The sequence below is a fragment of the Hetaerina americana genome, unplaced genomic scaffold (assembly GCF_022747635.1).
Source record: "Hetaerina americana unplaced genomic scaffold, ioHetAmer1.1.p SCAF_23, whole genome shotgun sequence".
Taxonomy (NCBI): Eukaryota; Metazoa; Arthropoda; class Insecta; order Odonata; family Calopterygidae; genus Hetaerina; species Hetaerina americana.
The window spans coordinates 5,357,708-5,372,880 of NW_027286797.1; the positions used below are offsets into that span (position 1 = coordinate 5,357,708).

Below are 15,173 nucleotides of genomic sequence, written 5' to 3' on the forward strand. Positions count from 1 at the left end.
TTTATCAAAGGGAGTGTTGTGTTCGGAGGCGTGTTTGGGGATAGGGAGCATATCAATTAGGGAAGAGTTTTTGCATGAGGCTCGGTGGTTGTTGATTCTGATATTGAGGGGTGTGGTGCACTGCCCAATATAATAGGCAGGGCAAAGTTGGCACTTCAGAAGGTACACTTCATTGCTAGATGTGCAAGTAGAGGAGGGAATTGGTGGGAGAGAGTTAAAAAGCGGGTGGGAGAGGGATGGGATTGTGGTTTTGAAAATAGGGCATGTTTTGCATCTGGGTTTATTGCATGGCGTGGGAGTGGTTTTGGGACGGGTTGGGGATTTAAGGAGTGGATTGGTTGATTTGAGGAGATCGGATAGGTCGGCGGGGCGTTTGAAAGTAACAGAGGGACATTTGGGAAAAAGGTTCGCGGTGGCATTATGATTTTTTAGGATAGGGTAGAGGTCTTTTAGGATTGATAGTAGAGATTCTAAGCCCGGGAAGCATGTGGTGCAAATTGAAAGAGGATGGGGTTCCGCGGCGGAGGAAGGTTTGGGAGTGTAGGCATGTTTTCGGATTCTTTTGTTCAGGAGGGATTCGGGATAACCTCGTTTGAGGAGGAAACAGAGTAGACTTGAAAGGAAATTATCAAGGGAATCAGGGTCATTGCAAATTCTGTGTCCTCTTATGGGCAGGGAATAAGGAATAGAGCGTTTTGTGTGATATGGGTGGCAACTATTGTAGTGTAAGTATTGCTGTTTGTTTGTGGGTTTAATATGTACAGAGGTGTGAAATGTTTGGTTTCTTAATGTTACATTTACATCCAGGAAGGTGATTTGGGAGGAGGAAACTGTAGAACTGAAGGAGACAGAGGACGAAGCATTGAGGTCGGAAATGAAAGCTTTCAGGGAATCGGTACCATGTGGCTAGAGGAGGAGGATATCATCTATGTATCTGAGCCACAATAGTGGTTTCAGTGGTTGTTTTGACAGGAATTTCTTCTCTGCGAGACCAAGAAAGAGGTTTGCGTGATCACGCAGCTAAAGTTGTTCTTAGGATCATAAACAAAAGGATAGAGAGGAGGGCAAATGATTACTTAGGGGATGATCAGTTCGGGTTTAGGAAGGGGAGAGGTACGCGTGACGCCATTGCAGTAATGAGATTATTAATCGGGGGAATATAGAACACAACCAGGAGGTATTTGCCTGTACCGTAGATTTCGAAAAAACGTTTGATAGAGTGAATTGGGAAAAAATAATGAGTATATTGCAGAAAATAGGAATAGATTGCAGGGAAAAGAGGCTAATCCACAACCTGTACATCTCAGACTGCTCAGGTGCGCGTGGGGAACGGGGAATCCGGTTGGGCAGTGTTAGGAAGAGGTGTAAGGCAGGGTTGCCCATTATCACCATTATGGGGAGAATATTAGGCAAACGAGGAAAGGGAAGGAACAGGATAGGGATGTTGACGGGATGAAGGGAGGAAGAAGGTTCTCAGAGATGAAGAGGGACCTGATGTAAAGTAGGATGTTGTGTTTTGCTAGTGGTCACAAATTATTTAATTAGTAATTATGTCCATCCAAAAACCTACATTAACCGGTAGATTACCTAATAATGATATATACATACGAGGATGGTCTGAAATGTTTCCGACCTCAAAAATTTCAGAAAAAATGTCTTGCATCTTTGTTAGGTCTGAAACTTTTCAGATCACCCTACCGTATGTGTGTGTGTGTGTGTGTGTGTATATATATATATATATATATATATATATATATATATATATATATATATAGATACTCACGGAGGAAGTAGTTGTTATGGTGGGCGAGGACAGGGGTTTGTTAGGAGAAATCTTATGGTGGGAGGAAAAGTGGATGAAGGGGGTGTTGGCCGGCAGTGGGATGTTGAAGACTGTGATAGAGGGGAGATTGTTGGGCAAAAGAGGAAAGGGAAGGAACAGGATAGGGATGTTGGACGGGATGAAGGGAGGAAGAAAGTACTCAGAGATGAAGAGGGGTCTGATGTAGAGTAGGATGATGGATTTTTTGTTTTGTTAGGAGTAGTAAAATGTTTTTTTGGTAGTTGTGTCCATCCACAAAGCTACCTTAACTGGTAGATTACCTAAAAAAATGCTTTCACGAAATGTACCGATATTAATTCACGTAACAGATTACTACCAAGAATTTGATACCGTCAGAAAACATAGAATGCTAAGGAAATATGCATCAAAACCCAAACTCTTGTGTCGGAAATATCATTGGCGCGTAGATGGAAAGTCAAGGTGGGTTAATGATTTATGTGCAATTAAACAATTATCCTCCATTAAAAATTGTACATAGCCCGTTCATCACTTGATAGAGACAAGAATTCACACGGAGAGAATTTGTCTTACTCATGCAGAAAAAATTTTATTCTCCAAAGGTGGATATTGGAAGATGCAAATAATATTTAAAATGACCGTCTCGAACTAATTCATCTATTCCCGATGCAAAGACCACCGTTTAAATAATGACGTATTTACTCTGTCATCTCCTTTATATCGTTAAGTACCGAGTACACAATCAAACCGAATGGACTGAATTCGGGAAATGGTTTTATGCCTATGTCTATGACTTGAAATGCACACATAACATCTAGTTTACACCTGATTACGGCATTTTATTTAACGAAGTAAAAGATTACATATATTCTCTGATGATCCTAGATTAAATCTACAGCATTAAATGACGATGATAATAATTGACATCATCATCATTACTACTCCACGTGAATAGTTCAACGCTGGGCCCCATGCACCGCCCTCGGTTCGAGTAGAAAGACTCCCGTCAGTCCGCCCGCCATGCTCCTCCCCGTAAATCTCGAGCGCTAAGCAGTTCGACGGCAGACCAAAAAAGCAATCAATTGATAAAGCGGGCGGGCGTGGGCTCCTCTCAATCGCTCTCCCTCAGCCTCCTCGGGAATGGGGTGAAAGTGGACCGAATAGGCGGATGTCCACGAGCGCCACTTAAAATGTAAATATAGATCGACGGAGCGGCGAGAGGGATTCTGGGAAGGGAGCTAGCGGGTGGGTGGCGAGATAAGAGAGAGAGAGAGGAGGGCGGTGGAGGCGAGGGGGGAACGAGGGGGGGACCGAATGGTGAGGGGGAGTTATTCGTGGGTGGATTTCGGAGATGAATTTCGCGGGGGCGAGGGGGCAGGGGGGCGGAGCAGGGATGGTGGAGCCAGCGATGAGTTTCGGGGCGGCGTGGGGAGAGGGCGGCTTTGCGGGAGATGGAGATTGAGGGTCGCGGACGCGATCGCAAAGAGCTCGGATTGGATTGTTGGCCGTGTTTTGCGACAGGAGGGGAAGTAATACGGGAAATGGCTGGGGGGCCGGGCGGAGGGTAAGGGGTGGTTTGGGCCGTGGGGGAGCAGGCGCGAGAGAACGGGGGTGTGGAGGGGGAGGGGGCAGTGGGAATGGATAGAGTGGTGACGCTGCGCGGGGAGGAAGGGGGCGTTTGGCTGGGATGGGCGCATGTTTCATTTTCGGTCGCGTGGAGGCTCTGGGGTGGTTGGGCCTGCGTCTGCTGATGCTTCGAGTGAGTCTATGGGTCGTGAGCCCGAGGTCGATTATTTGCAACTATGTTGCATTTTTTTGCAAGTGATAATTTCGGATTCCTGTAAAGAAGACCGACGCGCACTCCTTAACAGCTTTATCCTTGAAATACTCCGATGGCAGCTGGAGTCTCGGGGAAGGGGTCGAGCTCTTTCTCAACCCAAATAAGGCATGACGAGTGCCTCGAGATCTCACGACCTAAACATAGCCTCCGAACGCCATCTTAGCATTTCCGCAGCCTAATGCATATTAAACGGGGAATCCCTGCGCGCGTTTCTCTGTTCCACCCAAAATGTTGGCCGGTATTCCTTTTAAAAAGTAAAAGATTGGATGACAATATGGTTCCAAAAGTATAAAACCGTCAAGAGGCGTAGAGAAATCCAGCATACGCACGGTGTCCATTTGCAGCTGTGGTGTACGTATTGGTCGAATGAAAACGCTCGTAATCAAGAATGATGGTGTTCCCTCGGTAAATCGGACGTACTTGGGTATTTCTCTTTTCCAATTTCCAACACACAATGGGACCACGGCGATGAATTCGCGCTGCGAGTATTTCGTATCGTTGACTGGTCAATATGGTAAGAAGTAGTTGTCAAATTTGCAGGTCGAATATCCGCGTTGAAGAAGGGCACTTTGCCGTTCGACACAAAATATAGCGATAGCAGATACGCATCGATACAGGAGCAAGATCGGTTTAAATGGGATTCGGAGATGTCATCGGTAAAACGAATGCGGGGTCCTGAAAAAAATAAAATCTGAATATTTGGATAAGTCTTGATGCAAAACAATGCTCCAACAATTATACCCGGATTTCATCGATGTCAACATATTTTTCCAATCATGGTATGATTTAAAACAATCGCCTGTTAATAAATATTCTGGGTTTGAATTGGAATACCAACTATTGTTTGCTCTCGGAAGGTTAAAGGTGGATTTGACTGCTCAAAATATCCCCGAAATTAGCTGTCATAAATTATTATTCTCAGTTTAAATGAAACCGCTGGTGCTAAACCATGCCCTTCCATTGTTAAAAAAATGATTGAATATCATATGCCTCGTGCCACTGATTTGAAGTCGCAAACGTGATGTCTTTCTGCGCAACAAAAAGATCCTCACGCGCCTAATATTTTCTTTGGATACACATTTCCGGTAATCAGTGCATTCATTCCATCAGTGTGACCAGGGGCTTCATACCGAGAGATACTCATTCACGGCGGCTTTATCAAGATGGCGGAGGGTCCATTCAAGACGATTTCAGAAATGCAAATCACTCAATCGGCCACGGACCACAAATGAGCAAAAAGCCACGGGGGAGACGACTCCAAAGGGTGCGCGCTCGCATTCGGGGTTGTGGTGCACGCGGGATGTTGAGAAATGAGTGGGGGGAGGTAAAGGGGTGCACTGCCGTGGCGTGGGCTCGTGCCACGATGACGAGTTGAATTACGGTGGTATGGGAGTACTCCAGGTGGCGGCGATCGGGGAGGGGGAGGATGGAGGGGCGGGTCCGGGGGGCGGCGGAGGGTAGAGAGGGGCGGCAAGATGGTTCAGAGGGGAGCCGAGGGGAATGAATGCCGGGCCGCGGGAGCGAGGAGCAGCAGGCGAGGGGAAAATCGAAGAGGGCAGCGCGCACACGTAGTAGGGCGGGAGGGGAAGGGCGCCCCCGGGTGCCGTCGGAGGGGGGGGCGGGGATGCGGGAGGGGCGGCGGGACGGAGCCGTGTCTCCACCCGCCCGCCCCAGACTCCTCCGCGTGCACTTGAGGGGGCGCGCCACCGAGCAGCACCGGGCGGCACGCGTGCGGGCGACGCGAGGCGAGGATCCCGCGGACCCGAGGGACGGCGTTCTCCGCTCGCCTGTCTGCAAGGGGGGCCGAGCGGGCTCGTGGAGGGGGTGGGTAGGGCCGGGAGGGGTCGTCCGGGGCCGGAGAGGGGCGGGTGCCGGGGGCAGCGGAACCGAGGGCGGGCCCTCGGCCATGGGCCCGTCTCGCAAGATGCCATAGGTGGGGCTCCCGCACGGACGTTGTGGACGTGGCGGCGAGGCGTGGCGGCGGCGAGACGACATGGGCTGCGCGGGGAGCAAGAACGATTCGGCCCTCGGGAGACTGTCCAGCTACCAAATAGGTAAGCGGGGCGGCGGAGAGGGAGCGGGGCGTGGGGGCGGGCCGTGAGGCAAATGGAGGTGACTCACTTGTGGATTTCCATGGCGGTGGGCGGTGGGGAGATCCCCGTCGGGCCCTCCTGCCTCTCTCGGCCGCCTGGCTCCTTCCCTTGAGGCTCCTAGCTGCGCGCGCGCTCTTCGCGTGCGACTCCCGCCTCGCGTGCTTCATGGCGCCGGTGCGTGTCCTCGTCTCGCGCTCCGCTCGCTTCGCCTCCCTCTCCCCGCGCGCGCCTTCCTCGGTGGCCGCGAGGGCTCCTTCCCGGCCGTGCTCCTGCCTCGCCACCTGACCCGCAGACAGGCGGAATGGGCTCGGGGCGACCGAAGCCGAGTCTCGGCGGAATCGCTCCGCCGCCCTCCTCCTCGCTGAGCCGCGATTGTTTTGACGGCAGCAGAAATTCGATACTCTTTTTTTTAATGCAACTCCTAACTCCTCCTCCTCCCGCCGGCGGGCATGTGTTCTAGTACCTAGCGTAACCGTGTGGGTGAGGGATTCTTTGATATTTTCTAGTGTCGGGAGTATTGGCAGTATTTGGCATTTATTCAGATTCCGACGATCGTGACGTAGGGCCAGCTTGAGTGGACCACTCAATATTTCTTCTCTACCGAGTGTATCTCGATTTATATGAGGCGCAAAAATCACTCCCTGGATCTCTCTGGGGATCTTGATTCTAAAGGAAATTGTTACCGTTTCATCACTTAAAATTTTACCCATGTGTTTCTCTTCCCAATAGTCAATGAGCGGCGAATGTTTTATTGCTGTTGCCATTTCAATTCACTTTAGTCGACATGATGAAATTTTATAATGACGCCCATTTTTGGGTAAATATAAAAACATTAATATTCAAAGTATATATAAAAATATAAAAAAAAGTATATATATAGTATATAAATATAAAAACATTAATATTCAAAATATTGCTACTGGAAAATCTTAGAATAAGTTTCATTCGCATGGAATGTTGAAAGACCCAAATTGGAGAGGTGTTCACTGGTATCTGTTGATTCTCATGTATAAATTAAAAGCAAGGTTCCCGAGTGAGAAACCCGGCTGTACTGTTTGCTATAAATATATGCATTAAACTCACGCAAAAAGGGGTTCACTTTATTTAATTATTTTCAATATGAGAAATTGTTGAAATAATAATAGCTGACAACACGTACTACTTTCTGTGCATTACTCCAACACGCGTAATTCTAACGGATAGTGGCTGAAGTATCATAATCATTGCACAATTTAAAATAATAATCTTGTTCCTCCTATTTTTAGTAATCTATGAATTTATTGAGGGCTGAAATGAAATTTTATCTTTACAGAAACCTTTTGAGTAAATAACTTGAGAAAATCGATGAGCCGTAACAAATGAATGCATATAAGTTTTATGAGCTCTTCCAGTAATTTCAAGAAGGCGCCAAGATAGTGGAGAGTAATTGTAGTAGGTAGCACAATCAGTAGTGGTGCTTGCGTCTATCATTAATTTGTTAGCAACTTTATAGTAGGATCGTATGTTATCATGTCAACGTTGTTTTATGAATTCGCATTGAAATAAATGTAACTAAACCCGTTAAGTATGAGTAATAACCTAGAAAAGCAATAGGGTGACAATTTAATGTTTATCCTCTAGAGTCGATGTTCTCTGTAGAATAATTCAAAAAATCAAGGACCATTTTGTATGTGATAATGATTTTGAATGAGTCTCATACAAGTGCGATTCCATTTCTCATGGCCAGAAGCCAATGAACGAGCCCTCTGAAAACATTCGTAATTTTATGATAATTAGCTGACTCACATTCCTCGAAAGGTGTTTAATTTGATTTATTGCAATTTGAATTTGCTGAATAATGGAACAGTTATGTTTTCAGCTATCACGAAAGAGCTACTGAAAATGCATACAATTAATTCACTGAATGTTTATATATATATATATATATATATATATATATATATATATATATATATATATATATATATATATATATATATATATATATATATATGTTTATACATATACATATATATAAGAATTTTAGCATTATATTGCCGAAATTTACTGTGACTTGCGGTCAATTTTCTTGCAAATGGAACAAATGAGTAAATAATATTATTATAATGAAAAGGCCTGCACTCGTTTGAGACACTTGGTGATATTAATATTGAATCAACTGTTGTTCCCATTTCACACATTCTCCGAAAATTGGCACTATTATTTTCCAAAAATAATTCGCTTAAGTTATTAAGATTCAAGGTCATGTGGCAGAGCTCGCTGGGCAAGGTGCATCGCAACTTAAAATATAAATCAGTTACAACCCGAGAGATGCAGCCTACACCATTAACTGCTGGTGCGTGCGTGTTGGCGATGAGCGGTGACCGTTTAAAAAAAACGAACACCTCGGATTCATAGCATATCATCACGCGAAGGCCTAGTGCGAGGGAGCCTCCCACTGGAGAATCGAAAGAGTTAGAAAAGAGGCGATGGTCCGTGGAGTATTTTCGTCTGTGATCCATTTCGGCTAACTCGGGAACGCATGTAAATAAACCGTCAGCGCGGATAACCGTATCACTTATAAGAGCGTTGGACTCTGAAGCCCGACTGCGGGTGCCCAGCACTACGGTCGGGTTGACGCCGTCGCGGGGTGTGGCCGTGGACCATCGGCCAAGGAGGGCGGAGGAGTCAGCGAAGGCCTTCGAGGCAGGGTGAAGGGGAATCGCTCTGCGTCTCACCCTCATCCTCCCGCCAACGCGGGGCAATCAGTCGCTCGGCAAAGTGGAGAGCCCTGCCAAAACTTTTTCCGGCGCAGTCCGAATAAAAGATCACCCGAGACGGGAGCGGCCAACATTTGCCTTGGCAAATGCAGAACAGGGCCGTGCGTACGCACGCAGTTTGAGGTGGCTCATCGAACTCATCAGGGCAAACACGGGTCGTCTGTCGGTAGGGGCCATGTGGCCCTTTTGAAGGAAGTCGAGAGGATTATTTTTTCGTGGATATCATTGTTTTCTCCCCGTTATAAATCTTCGTTTAACATCCTGATAAAATATATTCAACAGATTCAGGCGAGATGTAGTGGAAGTTTGTCATGATGAGAAACAATTTTGCACTTTTCCGCAGATTTATTTGATACGTACAACGCGTTTCAGTTCGTCGAACCATCTTCAGGTGCATGACAAGATTCAACATGGGGCACATCATCTTTGTGTCTGTTTGAGGAGGAAGGAGGGGGTGGGGGAGTGAGGAAGGCGGGGACAAAAAGGGTCATTTCGGAAAAGAAAGCACTCCGTTCCTCCACATACAATCCGACACTCACGAGCCAGGCCTCGGCTTACAAAGTCATCGTCTCTGCAAGTCGAAACCTAGGTCGATTGACCATCGTTTTTGGTCCACAGTAGGGGCAGTCTGTTGAATTGATACCTAAGGATATACTCATCATATTAATTATAGGTGAATTTGATGCATTCGTTTTTAATCATTAGTCTTTGTAATAATAATTCAATGGTTGGGAATGATGACCGAAAAATTAATTGTCGATAAAGGAGTCGTTGGAACCAGGACTCAAAGCGGTAAAGCATCCTTGAAGCCGATGACATGCCCATGTTGCGAATGCAAACCGGATTTAGGTTATGAACAAGAATGATAATAGTGGAGAGCAATTCAGATAGAGCTGATTAACGAGAAATTAAGTACCGTTTAGTGGTTGTTTTTCAATTCACAGAAGCCATTCAGTCACTTATGCCCATCAAGTGTTGTCACGTGCGCACCAGGAAGTATCAGTGAGAGTGGGGGTGGGGTGTGCGGGCGAGGAGAGGGATGATGGAGCGCTCATCCAAAGCGCCCATTTCGTATTGTCATTCCCCTCATTGTCTCCGCATTAATCCTCGCCCCTCATCGTGCTGTCACTCACAACCATTCTCGACAAACACCAGCCTCGGATTTTGCCTGAGGCCTTTGAGCTCATTAAAATTAGTAATAACAGTAGCAGTAAGTAATATCTATTGTTTGCTTTTATAATATGCCGAAGAAAGTTACCCGATACGTGAAAAGGTGTAATGAATGAACGTGTCACGCGGACAAAGTTACGTCACGAATCTCTGATGAAAAACCTAGCATGGAAGCCGATAGGGGCATGAAGGTGACGTACTAAACATTCAGGCACTCAAGATAATTTACTAACCTGAAATGGTTCATTTCCCTTGCAATCTTTCACCTTTATGGATTAAAATACATTTAAGTGAGCAGGGTAACTTTAATTGTAAGCGCTTTAAAGTATTTTATTTAATTTATAAGTTGCATTCAATTTGAGAGATAGTTTCAGTCGAAAATTTGTGGAATTCTATTATTATGATTGGAATCTAACGCAGACTTTGCCTCCCAAATAAAATATATGATATTTGTCAACCAGTTTTACCACGCTGTGGCATCTCCAGGAGTAATCAAGCGAGGGCGTGGGGATTACCGTGTGGGTCGCTTATGTTTCTGCCGGCGTTGCATAGCCCACTTGGGTGATGAATGTGGCAACCCCAAGCGCGCTCGCCCACACCTTCGTCAAATCGCCACTCACCTGTCAACTGCCAGCGGCCCGCGGTCTAGCCTCGAAAATGCGGGACGCCCTCGAGGTGTGCAGAGGAGCGGACATCCACCCCTCCCCTACCCCCTCCCATTCACTCTCGAAGGTAATTGTACATGTTAGGAAGATAAAGAGGGAATCGAACGATTTTCAGGAGTTTTCCCAATAATTGAGGAAGAGAGGCATCTGCAAACTCCTTTCACTGAAATGCCTCTCGGGAATAATCACCGAGAATATTGATTGGGTGCCGATAATGATCGTGTGAGCACGGAAGAGGAGGAAAGTGGAGGAAAAACAATAAGGGTGAACTATAGAGGAATATACCAAATCGGCGAAATACCTGGAAGGGGAGTAGGCAGTTGCGTGAAAACTGAGAGATTTGAAGAGATGAGCCACGAATCGAGTGTAGATTCGGTAGAAAATTACTGACAGCACCATTGATGGTGCTGTCAGTGATGCTCCCATGTGATCGAGAATGATATCTCACTCAGAAATGCTCCGAACAGTAAATCGGTTTTCTGAAGAACCCGACTGAGGTCATGCCACATTTTGTAGCACTCATCAGTCAAAAACTTTTGATTTTTTTGGCAATAATGGGTGAGGAATTCAAATTTTGAAAAATATTCTGTAATAGTGCATTGTGGAAAGTCTTTAAATTGATGATAATCCTGTTTAAATGTTGAGGCCAAGAGTGACAGATCGCGCGGATAGTGACATCGACTAAAGAAAGACATAGCTTTTTCCAGTCTCACGCCGTTATCATGGAATAAATTATTTTTTCCGGGTACATACATACATACATGTATATTGAGCAGAAATATCTTTAAAATGGATCGCATTGAACAAATGGAAGAGGGAAAATTTAGGATTCAATTGCTAAAAGATTCCAGCAAATCATGGGTGCTTCGCATGATGAACAAAAAAAAAATAACTTGAAAAATAGTTGTAAATATTTTCTTGGCTCTCAACAAAAAATATTAATTTGCGCGAATACCGGTTAACCAAAGTATTGAAGTACAGAAAAAGGAATTTCTATTATGGGACAATATGAAGCATATAAGAAAAAATATCAAGGTGAAAGAAAATTGGGAGTAACTGTGCCTCTAATATTTAATAAAATAACTTAAGATTTAAGGCTATAAATGCTGTGAAAAGTAAAATAAAAGACTGGTGGTTGCATGGGAAGAACTGGTCTTTGGAACAAAAGTTTAGAAAGAATATAGTTGTATCACTCGCGACATTTTGTTACATATTTTATTTCGTTGATGTGGCACCTGCTGTCAAGCCAGAACATACTAGCTTAGCAGAACTAGAAGCTTTCCTATTGCAGAACTTTGTTCCATTTGTACTTGTGTTGAACATGATGAAAATTACCTCCCAAATGTCTTTTGTATTTAAATGTTCTATTGTATATTATTGAAAAAACAAATTATAAAAAGTCGTTGGAACATCATCTGTCCAGATTGAATGCCCTTTACGGCACTTAGGCAAACGTGGAACATGTCCCGAGCATCCTCTTCCCATGATTCCACGTAATGGTCAACTTATGTAAAAATTATTACAATTTCCCTTTCCTCTCACTGGGCAGAAGTGGCTCTTTCTCGTCCAACAGGAGTAGGTCAGAAGGTCCGTTTGCCTTCTGCATGCCTTGGAAGCGATATTATTTCCCGTTATTTACAGCAGATGATACATTGCAGTAGAGCTTCGTTTACGTAACGAAGTCGGACCGAGTGGTAGCCTGTGGGACCCGGCCCATGTGGTCAAAGAGAGGAAGGAAGATGGGGAGAACCAGCATGCGCTAGATCGGAGATCGTAGCCCTAATGTCCGGACTAAAATGTTTCGCAGAGGCGGGAGAAAAATGGAAATTGTGCATAAATTTTGAAGGGAAAATTTTGTTTCAAATTCCAATGGCGACAGGCATCAAGTAAGAGTGAGCTGAAATCTGGGCGTTGAAGGGAAAGCAGCAAACACGATACATTTTGCAACTATTGACGACAAATTCGTCTCGCATCAAGTCTGAGGCGCACTGCACGGTATTAAGCTCCGTATGTGGCATGCCATGCAACGTGTGGTCCCAGGCAAATGCGCCTCCAGGGAATCGATTTTTGAACCGCAAATAATGGCACACATAGTTATAATTAGCCTCTGTCCATATATGCTCGTTGGATGTTATGCCGCTTGCACTCGCCCACCTGTTGCTCTTTTCGAGCATAGGAAGAGGGTTTACTAAATATTCTTTCCTCTTGTACCCCAAAAACTGAACCTCCTTTGTTGTTTTCTGTGCATAGGTTTAATTTCTTTTATTCCAAAGCAAATACTCATGTTATTTATTTCTTATCAAACGGGAAGAATTACTGATGTCGTTCTTTTTCCAATGTTTATTATTTCCACCTACTATGTACACATATTTATTACAATGATTACTCTTCTCTTTTGCTTTAGTATTTCATCTCAAATTTTTATGTTTTTACTGATCAAAATTTTCGCGGTGTGATTTTTTTGATTTGATATTCATTTACCGATTAATGTACACGGCACTCCGCAAATTGCGTGCGGAGGGCGCTCTACGTCAGCTCATGTTTCCCTTACCTCGATTACTGCACATCATGAATATAAATACCCAATTTTGTTTCGCGTGACTTTTTTCCTGAACTCGTGCTGGCTTCGTCAAAGTACAGTATACTCCTACTGTCGAAAAAACCACAGAAATCAGCCCTGACGTCGGTTTGATAAAGCTCACCCAATGGCGACAGAGCCCGATGGCGTGTGAAATTCACACAAATTAGGAAGGGGGAAGGCCACCTGTGGTTTCACAGAAAGACCTGGAACTAAAAAACACACAACTGGCATGTATTCCCTTCCTTCACTTTAAGTTTGAGAAAGCTCAGAGTGGTCACAAGCGTCAACCGGAATCGAACCCGGGCCCCTCGTCAGTAACCCACTGGACTATGACGCTTCTCGGCTCTTGGGAAAGAGCATACCTCTTACAAGGCTAGGCTTCAAGACATTGCAGGATATCGATGTTGATCGAACTAGGCCATAGCTACGAGGATCCTCCGGATCTTTGCCTTCGCAGAGGGAGTTTACGTATGTGAGGCAGCTTCCAGTCGCGAGGCACAGAACCGTCTTCAATCGAGTTACGAAAAGGTTTTTAAGGAAGGTGCGATGTTTATCTGTGCGAAGTTCCTTCAGTCTTCTAGCGGAGACTCCTTTCGACCGTCGGACTCTTTATTTCTTCGTGTACTTCCCATCTGATTTTCTATGTTGCCTTTTCCTTGACTTTTGAAAACAGTTCAAAAGGCAAACATGCCCGCAATGTTTGTTCTAATTGATTTCTGCATAGCTGGCCTACCAGAGAAAACGTTACAGGTAGGTTGATATGGAGTCTTGGTACTGTGGGGATGGCAAACTCTTCAATTTTTATCGATTTCAGTTCATGAATTATCATAACCGAAAACGTGTCTTTGGTCCAAAGGCTCGTTTGTGTGATGTTGGTGCTCACCTGTTACTAATCTTTAAAAGTGTTCTGCAGCTCATTTTTTGGGTAGGGCTCATTTCCCTCTTTGCCCCCTCTTGCCGCTTAGAAATTGCAACTAGCAAATATCTCCAGCTTGGCTTTAGTTAAGGGTGTCCAGAATCACTAGGGTTCGAACCCAGCGGTTAATGGTCAGCAGTCACGCTCTGTGCTTTTTAGTTAATAGGAGGCTTAACGAGGAGGGGGGGGGGGTGGGTGAGGAGGGTGGAAGCAGGGCCGAGGAATGGAAGGCCTCGCAAATCCAAAGGTTAAATAGCCTTACAATGAATACCCCGCGGAGAGATCGGTGATGGTTTGATCGAGCACGATTTCTGCTCTCGACCATAAGAGACGAGCTTCCGGTCACCACGAAGGGAGTCCCCCTCCCCGCCGCCCCTCCCCCCTCAAAGCCAGCCTACTTTTGTTTCCCTTCTATTCTTAGAATTGTCGATGAGTTTGAACGAATGTGTCAAAAACGCCGGCGGCAAACACGCAATAGAAAGTATTTCCTTTGAAGAAAGTGAATGATGTCACTGCTTTCCACTGAGGCATTCCAAAGCGGGAGTATTTTTAAAGTCATACGAAGCGGGACTCTTGACCGAGCAGACGCTCGTGCCTCGAGGAACGGCGGACGGATAGAGTGAGGAATAACACGGGGCGGCCCCTTTTGCCATTCCTTCTCTTTCCCATCCAAAAGTTAAACAACGCTTGGTAACAGTTTTCAAACTATAAGAGTCAGTCACTCTTTCTTGGTAAACTCTCATCAATGCGTGATTTCTTACACGAAGAGCCATTTCCCGGATTGGGCGTCTCTTGGAGATTTTCCCTGAAACCATTGAAATGTTTAACTGGACATCAAAGGCTAATCCAGGGCAAGCCCTATTAGCACGACGGCCCCAGTCGGGTCAAGCGGAGAGAATGCGGGCGGGGAGGGAAGGGAAGAGAGGGGAAGCGGCATGGTCGGGAAAAAGCTCGAAGGCTGGAGAAGGAGTCTTGAGAAAGGAGATATGTGGAAAGGTCATGCAACACACGGAACTAATCACACCTCCTACTTCAACTTTCAGAGCTCAAAGCATAATGGTCACGTGGCTGAATGCTGATCATGCTCCCAAGAACTATTTGGAAAATTCAGGGAAACAAAATAAAAACTAGAAAATAAACGGTGGGAAAAGAATACATATATGTGGAAAGAAAATTTACCCACTGTGACAAATTAAACTATAAAATGTCTGATAGTGTGGACGCGACTCTCTTTCCACGAATGTTTGGTGCCAAAATGACGATTCGCCGTAATTCATTCACTCCCAATGGTTCTGTTTCTTCACAAGTTCTAACACAGCCTTCCCACCAGAATAACCAAATTATTCTA

The 15,173-nt window shown here is 45.2% G+C and overlaps 2 protein-coding genes across 2 annotated transcripts in view; one reads left to right on the plus strand and one right to left on the minus strand.

Moving 5' to 3' along the window:
* LOC139689382 (protein gustavus-like) overlaps positions 1–5,842 on the minus strand; it is a 148,252-nt gene extending 142,410 nt beyond the window's left edge. Inside the window, exon 1 of the mRNA XM_071586466.1 lies at positions 5,763–5,842. The gene's annotated coding sequence lies outside the window, so the exon portion shown is untranslated. The remainder of the gene's footprint in view (positions 1–5,762) is intronic.
* LOC139689383 (serine/threonine/tyrosine-interacting-like protein 1) overlaps positions 5,503–15,173 on the plus strand; it is a 29,406-nt gene continuing 19,735 nt past the window's right edge. Inside the window, exon 1 of the mRNA XM_071586468.1 lies at positions 5,503–5,695. Within this exon, the coding sequence (XP_071442569.1) occupies positions 5,635–5,695 (61 nt within the window). The 5' untranslated portion in view covers positions 5,503–5,634. The remainder of the gene's footprint in view (positions 5,696–15,173) is intronic.